Consider the following 12,683-nt stretch of genomic DNA (forward strand, 5'->3'; position numbering starts at 1 on the left):
TCTGTGTTTGATGATCTACTGACTCCTTCAAGAAACATCTGTGTTTGATGATCTACTGACTCCTTCAAGAAACATCTGTGTTTGATGATCTACTGACTCCTTCAAGAAACATCTGTGTTTGATGATCTACTGACTCCTTCAAGAAACATCTGTGTTTGATGATCTACTGACTCCTTCAAGAAACATCTGTGTTTGATGATCTACTGACTCCTTCAAGAAACATCTGTGTTTGATGATCTACTGACTCCTTCAAGAAACATCTGTGTTTGATGATCTACTGACTCCTTCAAGAAACATCTGTGTTTGATGATCTACTGACTCCTTCAAGAAACATCTGTGTTTGATGATCTACTGACTCCTTGAAGAAACATCTGTGTTTGATGATCTACTGACTCCTTCAAGAAACATCTGTGTTTGATGATCTACTGACTCCTTCAAGAAACATCTTAAGACGTTTTTATTTGTTCAGGCTTTTCCTTGATTTTCTGGATCTCCTGTGTTGTTATCAGTTTTATCTTGATCTTTAAAGTATATACTTTATTGAATATTGTTTTGATTGTTTAAGTGCTTTGTGACCCTGGTCTGGAAAAGCGCTATACAAATAAAAATGACTTACTTACTGAGAGAAAGGACTCTAGTTACACTGCCGCCATCTGCTGGACATTCGTTGTACTTGCACTGTGTCTTTGTATTAAATTGTATTTTTATCACCTCAGCCGTCGTTATTTTATCGTCTTCCGCATGTTAAGTATTCCCTGACAAGCACCATGAACTCTGTCGAATAAGGACGTAGTATCCGTGATACGTGTTATATAGAGGTTTATTTTATTTAATTAGTCCGTAAAGTAGTTTAGCTGAAGCAGGAAATACAAAAAAAGAAGACGGTTTATTTTTTAGGAATAATTTATTGCCAGTAGGAAAGCGTGAGCCTGTGGCAGATAAAAATCTTAACAAGACGTAGCGCCGCTCACACAAACACCTGAAGAACACCTGTGTCCGCGGAGAACTTCTCAACTATAAATATATTGGGTCCCGTTTTCTTGGTGGAAAAATGAAGAGGTTCCAAAGTCAAAATTTACAAACAAGCAAATAAAAAAAAGGAAAAAAGCAACAACACAAGAATATGCAGTCGTTCATTGAAGACCCTTTTTTTTTTTTGAAAATAAGAGGACAAGAAATGTTACAAGTACATCTTTTTTTTCTTCTTTTTTTTGACATTTTCGACGCGTGGATGTACACACAGTAAGGCTGATATTAGCTGTTTTGTTTTTTTCTCAAAAAATAAAAGCATAGAATATCTACAAAACCTAGTCACCTCTGAAGGCAGAACTGTACAGTAAAATTCACATGAAAACAAAGACGCATATAAACACCTTATTTTTCTTTTGCAACGCTTTTTTTTTTTTTTTTACACGATGTCAGACAATCCAGTTCCTTCTCGAGGACAGACGATGGCGCCATTTTACCGACAGATGATGAACGACGAGACGCGTTGAATGGATTGAGTGTGAAGGTTTCGGAGACACTTTGACGACCAGTCCCTCGTTTGATTTATTTTTAACAAACTTAAAAAAAAAAAAAGCTTAAAATGGTTGTGATTTGTTTGAATTTTGATGAACGAACGCTTAAAAAACTGCTCAAAAAGATGCACTTAATGGTGCCTTTGATGCGACGCGACGAGTACAATGTCTTTTTAAAAAGTTCATCGTAGCTTCGTTTTTGAGACAAGATTCTGCCGCTTCAAGCTTCATCTTCTTTCTGTGACCAATGATTTTTAGAGCGATTTTAGTGCAATGGGTGGAGGGACTGTCGTGTGAAGGACTAGGTAGGTGGGGGGGCGGGAGGGGGTTCAGGCACTTTTGTTTGGATCCAGTGTCAGACCTCAGTGTGCTGCTGGGAGTCCAGCGACGGGATGGCGAGCAGCTCGAAGTGACCCTCGTCGCCGCTCTCGTAGTCGCTGATCATGGCCTCGGACTCCTCACAGCACGCCGACATGTCGGAGCAGGAGGCTGTGGACGTGTAGAGGGACAGGGACATGTTGTCCAGACCTGAGGAGTCAAAGTCCCGACTACAACCGAGGGGGTAGCCCGCTCTGTAGCCCATGGTGGAGGCCGGCGTGGTGTTGGCTGAGGTAGAGGTGGCGCCCTGACCCTCGGCGTCGACCCCGTCGCCCGGGTACGAGTGCTGCGGCAGGTACTGGTGGAGGCTGTAGAGCTGGGGCAGCGCCGGACGCTGGCGGACGCCGGAGTCGTGGTCCTCCCTCGCCGGGGGCCGCAGCGTGTCGCAGGGGTCGGCGTACTCCGGCAGGGGCGGCGGCGGCAGGTCGTCGTTGGCGGGGAAATCCTCGGGGGGCGGCGGGAAGTCGCTCTCGATGTCCAAGCCTCCCGGATAATAGTCGGTGTCGATGGCGCTCTGGTCGCTGTACAAGGGCGCCGGCGACTCCACAACCTCATACTGAGGGAACTCCTGGATTCCAGGAAGTTGCACACTTGGCATCCAATCAGATGTGTCCCAGTGGTATCCTGCTCGCGAGAACACAAGGTCAGCGCCGCCACACACCTGAACGTCTGGATGTTAATGTGGGCCATGCAAGAACACCGGTTATGACATCACAACACAGCAGGGGGGCCACAGGTAAGGACTTCATCGACGTGGGAGCAGGTAGAAGGTAAGACCCTGTTATTCACCGGGACCCTAAGAGAACGATTCTGGAAATATCACGTGAACTTTTTGTGTATTTCATTCGAATTTGAAGTTGTGTCAAGTAGTAGTGGTGTGTACTGTCTATTGTTGTAAGAATCTATCAATACAACATGTATCACAATACAGGGGCAACAATACAATATAGTGATACTATAGTAACAGGGATATATTTGTAGTATTCTCTAGTACTTGACTCTGGTGTTGTGATACTGTAGTAACAAATATATATGTGTAGTATTGTCCGGTACTTGACTCTGGTGTTGTGATAGTGTAGTAACAGGTATATATGTGTAGTATTGTCCAGTACTATCATAACACCAGAGTCAAGTACTTGACAATACTACACATATATCCTTGGTACCACAGTAACACTATATATGTGTAGTATTTTCGAGTACTTGACTCTAGTGTTGTGATAGTGTAGTAACAAGGATATATGTGTAGTATTGTCCAGTACTTGACTCTGGTGTTGTGATACTGTAGTAACAAATATATATGTGTAGTATTGTCCGGTACTTGACTCTGGTGTTGTGATAGTGCAGTAACAAGGATATATGTGTAGTATTGTCCAGTACTATCATAACACCATAACACCATATATACTTGTTACTACATTATCACAACACCAGAGTCAAGTACTGGACAATACTACACATATATAGTGTTACTGTAGTACCAAGGATATATGTGTAGTATTGTCAAGTACTTGACTCTGGTGTTATGATAGTACTGGAAAATACTACACATATATCCTTGTTACTGCACTATCACAACACCAGAGTCAAGTACTGGACAATACTACACATATATCCTTGTTACTACACTATCACAACACCAGAGTCAAGTACTGGACAATACTACACATATATCCTTGGTACTACAGTAACACTATATATGTGTAGTATTGTCCAGTACTTGACTCTGGTGTTGTGATAGTATAGTAACAAGAATATATCCGTAGTATTGTCGAGTACTTGACGAAGTCGTAACTGGTTTCTTTTTCTTTTTTTTTTTAAACCAAAATATGTCCAAACATCGGCTTTAAAAGCTACTGGAGTCGACTGTATCCTCTTGTACCCAGTCTTCGCGTGATCTTGCAGGATTTAATTGTTCCTTTACCATTTTTAACAATTGCCGCCATCTAGCTGATTAAATGCAACACAAAATTAAAGAAAAGAAAACGCAGTGAATATTTTCATGTTGATAGTAAAAAGTGAGATTTATCGGCCGACATTATTCGTTGTTCCTTTATCTGCAAGATGACTGATGCCACCTAGCGGCTGAAAGTTGAATTGCAACACTAAAATTAACTAACGCTATGAATATTTGCATTAACTTGAAGTCTAAGAATATAAAATATCAATACACTATCTGAACAAAAATTATTGCGATATTTTTTCGTACCGATACTTTCTAACATCCCTAAAAGAAAAGTGAACGAACTGCTGATTCTTAACTTATTAACGACTTATTAACGATGCTGTGAGTGACTGAGAGGATCACGAGGAAACACGGAGCGAGATCGCGACTCACTGAGTCTTGTTTTAAGTTTTAAGACAGTAAAAAGGGACAAGAACAAAAACGAGCGGCCATGCAACACAGGTCTGGTTCTTTTAAACATTCTCATGAAGGATGGATCTCTTCAAACCTCTGGTCGTGAGACACAGGACTTCGACAGTGCAAACCTGTTAGTCGGTCAACATTCAAAAAGAAAAACCCGGGCGTCATGCAAGCTGCCAGTAAACCCCTCAGTGTCTTCTTCTGTTAGTGGAAAGGTTAGGTGGGGTCAAGCAAACAGAGATGGATCAAGTCACCTTTTGAGTTCTTGGGATCATGAGCCAAAAAAGACTCTTTACATGACGGCGGAGGAGAGAGAAGAGAAACGTTAACGGCAGAGAATAATCAGGATCAAAGACATGAATGAAATGTGGACGGAAGTAAAACAAGAGTCTGAACGTTTTGCCAGTTTCTTTCACCACAAGATGTTGAAGACACTTTGATTCATCGGATGTTTCACGAGCTGCTTCTCCAAGAAGAGTGTCAGAAATGAAGAGAAATGTCAAATGCTTTTCTTAAGAGCCTTCATTCAGATCGTTTTAGGATTCTGAGCCGCTCTAGTAGAAGAACTCACATTTCTCCTGATCCTTCAAACTCTTCACTGGCTGCCAGTTTCTTTCAGGATCTATTTTAAAATTCTGGTTCTTACTTTCAGATCTATTCATGGTCAGACCTTCCATCAGTGATCTGATCCAGACTTACACCCCAGCTCGGGCTCTGAGGTCTGTGGATCAGAATCTACTGATGGTTCCTGAACTTCCGGACCAGAGTGTTTGATGATCTACTGACTCCTTCAGAGTCAAGAAACATCTTAAGACATTTTTATTTGTGCTTTTTCTTAATTTTCTGGGACTCCTGTGTTTGTTGTATATGTCTTGATCTTTTAAAGTATATATTTTAACTGTGTATTGTTTTTGATTGTCTAAGCGCTTTGTGACCCTGGTCTAGAAAGGTGCTTTACAAATAACCTTTACTTACTTACTTACTTACTTACTTAACTCAATATTTTGACTTCATTCCTAAAATAAAAGCAAGCAAAATAAGCCTGACAGAAATATTTGCCACACATTTATTTAAAACGATTTCCAGAAGTTACAACCTTACTGGCTGAGCTATTATGAAAGTGATGTCATCGTTGCAGAAGAGGCCGTTTAGACTTGTTTAATGTTCCACAGAAGGAACAGAGACAACAAAGACTGAGCAGGAAGTGGCTCAATGTTGGATTCTTTTGAACACTAACGGGAAGTATTTGAACTGTAAGGATTGAAGCTCAGGAAGACGATAAATCACAGCTAAAGCAGCGTAAATCTCATTCATTGATGTTTTTTTTGTCAATTAAAAATAAACTCTGAGGTGTTTTAAAGCAGAATATTCCCTCAAGTCTGTCCCCCTCTGGAGCTGCAGCTGCTATATCTTCACATATTTAAAAGAATCTATGTTGACATTAAAATGCGTGGCTGGACACGTTGAGTACAAAACACAGTAACTCGAGGGCCAAGTTTATAAACCATGGGCCACAGAGTCAATCAGAGGTTAGTTCTTGTCGAGACTAGCAATATTTAAGTTATGATTTTTCGCCACATCTTTAATTCTTATATAATGTTTTGTGTGATTTATACATATATTACATTAACATATAGTTTATAGTAACATTCTAACCATCTGTAATTGTACACATTGCACTGGAAAAAAGCTTTAGTTTTAGGCCCCCAGAATATCATATGTAAGGGCCACAAACAAATGCACCATAAGTCAGTGTACATGTGTTTCATTCTAAACTAGTTATTTTCGTCCAGTTTTAGTTTGAAACGTTTGAACTTGGATCCAAACATATCGTGCAGAGCAGCTCGTGACGCCGACTGAAGGTTGTGCGTAAAAGAAAGTGGCAGAACAAACACCAAGGACAGAAGCTAAGGATGGAGAGAATCAATAAAAGAGTACCTTCTCCTTCCAACTCCACAACAGAGTTGACAAGGTGAACTACTGTCTCTACGGAAGCTTGCGAGCGAGGACACACACACACACACACACACACGTCTATTAATAGCACGAGCTCAGGTTGTACTTCTGGTCACAGCGCTACGAGAAACTGCTGTCCTTGATGTTTCCTCTCTGGATGGACGGATCAGGACGAGGGTGGATGAGCACAGCGGGTGAAAGGAGCTGGTTCTACTCGAGCGACACAACACCAACAACACAGATGGAAGAATCGGTCGCCCCCCCCCCCGCCCCCCGGAGAGATTAAGTCTCAACGATGTGCGATGTGAGGAAATGAAGGAGCATTAATATGTGCTGTATTTTGACAGTCATTCCGTTCTGATCCGATGTTACCAGGAATGAAATGAGCGTCGAGAAGTTCCAAAGGGGACTTCAGGATAAAACCACAAATGCAAATATGGATGAAATGAGAGAAAAGCACTTGATAAAAAGATAAATAAAATACCATTGAGACACATTCCTGGATGTTTGATGCAAACATCCCGTGGTGGCTTTGACTTAAAAGAAAAACGAAGACGATGAGAGGAGGGCGTGCACGTGAGTGTGAGCGTGTGCACAGAATAACGAGGAGCATTCGACGGATCCCCACGTTTTGCGATAGCTTCTGCCTGTGACTGAAGGACTTACAGAGAAACACCATCATGCTTAAAACCTGGTTCTGGATTTGTGGACTGATTTGATCCAGATAGGAGCTGAAGCCCCGCAGCGATAGGAAAGAGAAAAGAACACGTGAACACGTCACCGGCGTTCACTTCCAGTCCCGGCATGCAAAGAAGGGTGTTAGCACAATCCCACGAGTTCTGCTCGGAACCGATCCGGTCCCACGACGGACGGCATCTTACCGTTGTCGTCGCACGACTCCGACTGGAAGGAGCTCAGCGACTGGACCTCGGACATGCTCCCTCTGGTGTTGAAGGGGTGACACACACTGTCCTCCACGGACTTCTTGCTCAGACACGGGTCCAGGTCCACGACTTTAGCTGAAAGATGACGACCACAGTTACATTGGTGTCCCAGACGAAGTGTTGACATTCACGACGCTCATGTTTTTGGAAAGCAACCTGACATGTACTGTAGATGATCTAGTTTCAGGAGAATATTACACTAGTACCATATTTTTTGGACCATAGGGTGCAAAGGATTTTAAGGCTCACTATTAAGACATGTCTTTATAAATAAGACCCTGCATTGAGCGTCTGGGAAGAATACTGCAGCGCCTCGAGACATCAGGTGTAATACTACAGAGTTATACTATAGAGTCTCTGGAAGCAATTCTCAAGAGACTCTAGGAATAAAACTACGGACCCTGGCGGCATAATACTAAGGGGCCTCACTGAGTAATACTACAGAGCCTTCCAGAAGAATACTACGGAGCCTTGCAGAGTAATACTACGGAGCCTTGCAGAGTAATACTATAGAGCCTCCCATAAGAATACTACGGAGCCTTGCAGAGTAATACTACAGAGCTGATAAGAAGAATACTACGTCGGCCTTGCAGAGTAATACTATAGAGCCTCCCATAAGAATACTACGGAGCCTTGCAGAGTAATACTACAGAGCCGAAAAGAAGAATACTACGGAGCCTTGCAGAGTAATACTATAGAGCCTCCCATAAGAATACTACGGAGCCTTGCAGAGTAATACTACAGAGCCGAAAAGAAGAATACTACGGAGCCTTGCAGAGTAATACTATAGAGCCTCCCATAAGAATACTACGGAGCCTTGCAGAGTAATACTACAGAGCCGATAAGAAGAATACTACGGAGCCTTGCAGAGTAATACTATAGAGCCTCCCATAAGAATACTACGGAGCCTTTTGCAGAGTAATACTATAGAGCCTCCCATAAGAATACTACGGAGCCTTGCAGAGTAATACTATAGAGCCTCCCATAAGAACACTACGGAGCCTTGCAGAGTAATACTACAGAGCCTCCCAGAAGAATACTATGGAGCCTTGCAGAGTAATACTACAGAGTCTCCCAGAAGAATACTATGGAGCCTTGCAGAGTAATACTACAGAGCCTCCCAGAAGAATACTACGGAGCCTTGCAGAGTAATACTACAGAGTCTCCCGGAGTGATACTACAGAGCCTCTCAGAAGAATACTACAGATCTCTGGAGTTGTGCGGCTTCATAGCTTACCAGTTGTACTAAAACATTCTGACATTCTGACTATTGAGCCCAGAGTACCACATCAAATTGGTTCAAGGTAAATAAGTCCAAGCAGAATTGATACATAAGCCTTATAGTCCAAAAAATATGGTATTGAAAAAAGTAGGTAAAGGTCAGCCACATTAAATGAGTTGGCAGAAGAGTGTGACGAATGCACAGTATTGTCATCTGAAATGACTGTCATCTCCTCCGTTAACCAGCAGCTATCAGTGGCAGATTTAATAGCCGAGCACATTGGCTAAGTATGAGGTTCAAGCAGACTCACCGTCATAGTCATAATCCCAGTTTGGCTTCTGGATTGAGTCACTGTCTGAGACCGAGTTAGACGGAGGTGGGGGGGGCAGGTTAGGGGCCACGCTGCACACGGCAACGGTCTTCCGGTGTCCGTGCACAGAGTCCGGGTTGAAGGTGCTGAACTCTGGGTGCTCCGGGATGGCCGAGCCCTCAAAGGAATTCCTATCCAGGTTGTTTCGCGAATCGCTGGGAATGCTGGGAGTGTATGAGATCGGCCTCACTGGCACCTGAGGCGGGATGTCTGAGTAGATGTTCTTGTTGAACTTGGTGTCAAAATAAGGTCTCTGGAGGAAGGAGTGGGGAACGCTGGATCCGTGTTTGTCCTCGTCGCTCTTGGACCTGCTGTGGCACGCTCTCTTGCGGATGATGACGAAAAGCAGGACCAGGATGAAGATGCTGGACACGAAGACCACGATGCCGATCACCTCTTCCAGGCCGATGTTGAAGGGGTTGGAGGAGACTTCGTTGCGTAACGGAGAGACCACTTCGCACGTCAGTCCGCTGAATCCGAGCGAACAGTTGCACTTGTAGGAGCCGTAGGTGTTCTGGCACTGTCCTCCGTTCTCACACGGACTCTTCAGACACTCGTCCACGTCACTCAGACACCTGCCATTAACAAGCAATGACATGCAGTTGAAGCTAAAGCTCAACAGTGTTTCTTTTAAGAGCACGTACCTGTCTCCCTGGAAACCCGCCTCACACTCGCAGACCGCACCGTCCAGGCTGTCGATACACTTGCCGCTGTTTTTACAAGGGTTGTCGTTGCAGTACGGACCCAACTGGCACCTGGAACCAAACAAGCCGTCACTGCATCTCATCTTTAGGCAAAGCTATCATAATAAAATAAAACCTCTAGAATATGCTATATATCACTTACTCGCAAGACTAATGATGACTAATGAAAGACATATCTATTAAATATACGAATAAATAATTATATTAAAGGGTAACTAATGTGAAAACCCAACTCTCCTGACTCACTCGCACGTTTCAAATGTTGAAGTCTCCAAGATGCAGTAAGACCCTCATCGTGACTGAAGTTTTGAAGTTTTTACTTTATGAAGTCTGAAATCTAGGCGAACAAGAGGTTACGAGAGCTGAGTCCATTATGATGTAATAATGGCTTCACTCCTCCTCCAGCCAGCTGTTATCACACCCTGCTTTGTTTATACAACGAGTCCTTTGGAGGTGAAGGCCTGACAAACCTTAATGTTTGACCAATCAGAGTCGCGTGGGCGTGGTTATGGTAAATAAGATTTAATCTCCAGAAAAGTGTTTTTAGTGGGCGGGGCTTAAGATCATTTTCTCATGTAAATATTTCAATGAAAAGAGAGTTTTGTACAAACACACACTGATGATACAATAGAGTCCAACATCTATTTAAGACTCACTTAAATGAACACATTATTTGACCTTTAAATGTAAAATTGTTGACAAGAAAGCTTATTATCGGATTATATTACTATGATTGTTAGTATTAAGTCAACAGAGAATTCTTGTTTGAATTTGTTTCAAAGTAAAATTCAAAGAGAAATACAAATTGTATAGTTATGAAAATATTGTATTGAAGTTAACCCTAAATAGTAATAGTAAAGTAATAAGTAATTAAAAAGTGTTGTCGTTAAAAAAAAAGAAAAAAAGGATGAAATGCTCTTAACAAAATCCCGCACTGCGGTGCCATACCTCTGTCCTGAGTACTGCCCTCTGCACTGGCAGTAAAAGTCGTCTGCTCGAGGTACACAAGTTCCGCCGTACAGGCAAGGGTTGGAGGAGCAGGGGCTGATGGGAATGTCGCAATGGGTCCCCATGAAGGACGCGGGACACTTGCAGAAGTAGCCTGAGAATTTCAGACGAAACGTTTAATCCGGAGAACACAAAGGTTGATTAGGTTCTGTTAATGAGCCCATAGCTGGTGGCTAATAAATCAGTGTTACCATGGTAACTACACAATTTTGAGTAATTGTTCACCCAAAATTCTAATTTCACTAATTTGTTACTCACCTTCATGTCGACTAAGGGTTGGGATTATTTTAGTAATCTGTTCCTTTTTAGAGTTATAGACAAAAATGTATGTCGATGCTAATGTTGTCTCATATGTCTTCGTCCAAAAAGACACTTAAAAACATCTAAATATCTCTATATTGTATGTAAAGTCCATCTTCTATTGAGGAAATGTAGAGAAAACAATTTAAAAAGTCTTTATGTTAAATTTGTTTGTAGCCGAAGCTGCGTGTTTATTCAGAACCAAACATGTTGTATTCAGTCACAAGATTTATGCTGCGGTCTTGATATCTTACTAAAAAGCTTAAAATAAAGACTTGTTTCATTGTTTTAAGAATAAGTTCTCATGTCGAGGCTTCAATTCAAGAGTGACATTATAGACGAGCAGTACGGAGGTATTTGGATGTTTTTAAGTGTCATTTTGGACGAAGACAACTGAGCTCCAGTCGCTACATTAAAATGAACAAACATTTTTGTCTATAACTCCTAAAATAACAGATTAATCTGTAAATAATCCCAACCCTTAGTCGACATAAGGATCAGTAGAAAATGTGTGAAGTTTCAATTATCACCTAAAGTCTTGAACCCTCTGGACAAGTGATTCAAAGTTAAACAATAATGTGTTTAAAAATATGCATTTATGTAAATAAAAAGAGCTTCTACCTCCGTTGGACAGTGACGTGCAGAGTCCTCCGTTGATGCAGGGGTTGCTGGAGCAGCTCTCGGCAGGGGTGAGCACGCAGCCGGGGGTCACGTCACTGATGTCCTCCAGCACGGCGTGGGCTCGGTGAGCCTTGGTGTTGAGAGGAAGCTCCTGGCCGTTCAGGGAAATGGCCTCGATGCAGCCGCGCAGCCCGTTGGTGATGGGAAGGTTGCGTCCGTGGCGGGCGGACGACGGCTGCCGGACGTGGCTGCCGAAGTAAATGGTGTTGTCCAGGTTGAGCGTGCGCAGGGTTCCCGGCGCCGTGCCCGAGGCGGCGTGCACGCGGTCCAGCACCAGCTTGGCGTAGTTGCCGTCCACCTCCAGGGAGATGGTGTGCCACTCGCCGTCGTTGACCTGAGCGCTGTGGACCGACACCAGCCCTGGTCCGCTGCCGCAGTCGAACTTGTACTGCAGGCGACCGTTGACGATCTGGTCGACAGGGAGAGAAGATTCTCATTAAAAACAGCTATTTATTGATTAAATCTTGTGGTGTTCAACACTGTCACATCATTGGTTGATGCCAAGCAACTTTTGACATGTTGTACACTAGTAAGTAAGTAAGTAAGTAATATTTATTTATATAGCGCTTTTCCAGTCAAGGGTCATAAAGCGCTTAAACAATCAAAACAATATTCAATAAAGTATATACTTTAAAGGTCAAGATAAAACTGATAACACAACAGGAGTTCCAGAAAATCAAGGAAAAGCCTGCACGAATAAGAACGTCTTAAGATGTTTCTTAAAGGAGTCAGTAGATCATCAAGCGCAAAGAGAGAGGAAGATCGTTCCAAAGATTAGGAGCAACAGTCTGGAAGGATTTCTCTCCTCTGGTCCAGAAGCGTGTTCAGGAACCATCAGTAGATTCTGATCCACAGACCTCAGAGCCCGAGCTGGGGTGTAAGTCTGGATCAGATCACTGATGGAAGGTCTGACCATGAATAGATCTGAAAGTAAGAATCAGAATTTTAAAATGATCCTGAAAAAAACTGGAAGCCAGTGAAGAGTTTTAAGGATCGGAGAAATGTGAGTTCTTCTACTAGAGCGGCTCAGAATTCTCGCTGCAGAGTTTTGTATGAACTGCAGGCGAGACACATCCTTGTTGTTAAAACATGAAAACAAACTGTTACAATAGTCCAGACGTGGGAAAACACTGCAGGAATGTGTGTAAAAATGCGAGGCCACTATCACTCGGCCCTGAAATAGATTTTCGTTCCGCCGAGCCGCCCCTTCATTCCCACAATTGCTCGAAAGTGAA

General features: G+C 42.8%; 1 protein-coding gene across 4 annotated transcripts in view; it reads right to left on the bottom strand.

Annotated features, from left to right (window-relative positions):
- Nucleotides 1-1,228: 1,228 nt before the first annotated feature.
- The window catches only part of fat1a (FAT atypical cadherin 1a), a 65,347-nt gene continuing 53,892 nt past the window's right edge, over nt 1,229-12,683 (bottom strand). For 2 of the 4 annotated variants that reach the window (XM_087810378.1, XM_087810368.1), the window contains 7 exons: nt 11,389-11,857; nt 10,408-10,561; nt 9,400-9,510; nt 8,696-9,330; nt 7,101-7,238; nt 4,518-4,553; nt 1,229-2,522 (listed from right to left, as the gene is read on the bottom strand). In XM_087810378.1, coding sequence (XP_087666504.1) covers nt 1,876-2,522; nt 4,518-4,553; nt 7,101-7,238; nt 8,696-9,330; nt 9,400-9,510; nt 10,408-10,561; nt 11,389-11,857 — 2,190 coding nt within the window. In that variant the 3' untranslated portion in view covers nt 1,229-1,875. Of the gene's footprint in view, nt 2,523-4,517; nt 4,554-6,885; nt 6,951-7,100; nt 7,239-8,695; nt 9,331-9,399; nt 9,511-10,407; nt 10,562-11,388; nt 11,858-12,683 lie in introns of all 4 variants that reach the window. The other 2 variants (XR_015713499.1, XM_087810374.1) reach the window with 2 other exon arrangements.

This window comes from Callionymus lyra, chromosome 1 (assembly GCF_982586985.1).
Source record: "Callionymus lyra chromosome 1, fCalLyr1.hap1.1, whole genome shotgun sequence".
NCBI classification, from domain to species: domain Eukaryota; kingdom Metazoa; phylum Chordata; class Actinopteri; order Syngnathiformes; family Callionymidae; genus Callionymus; species Callionymus lyra.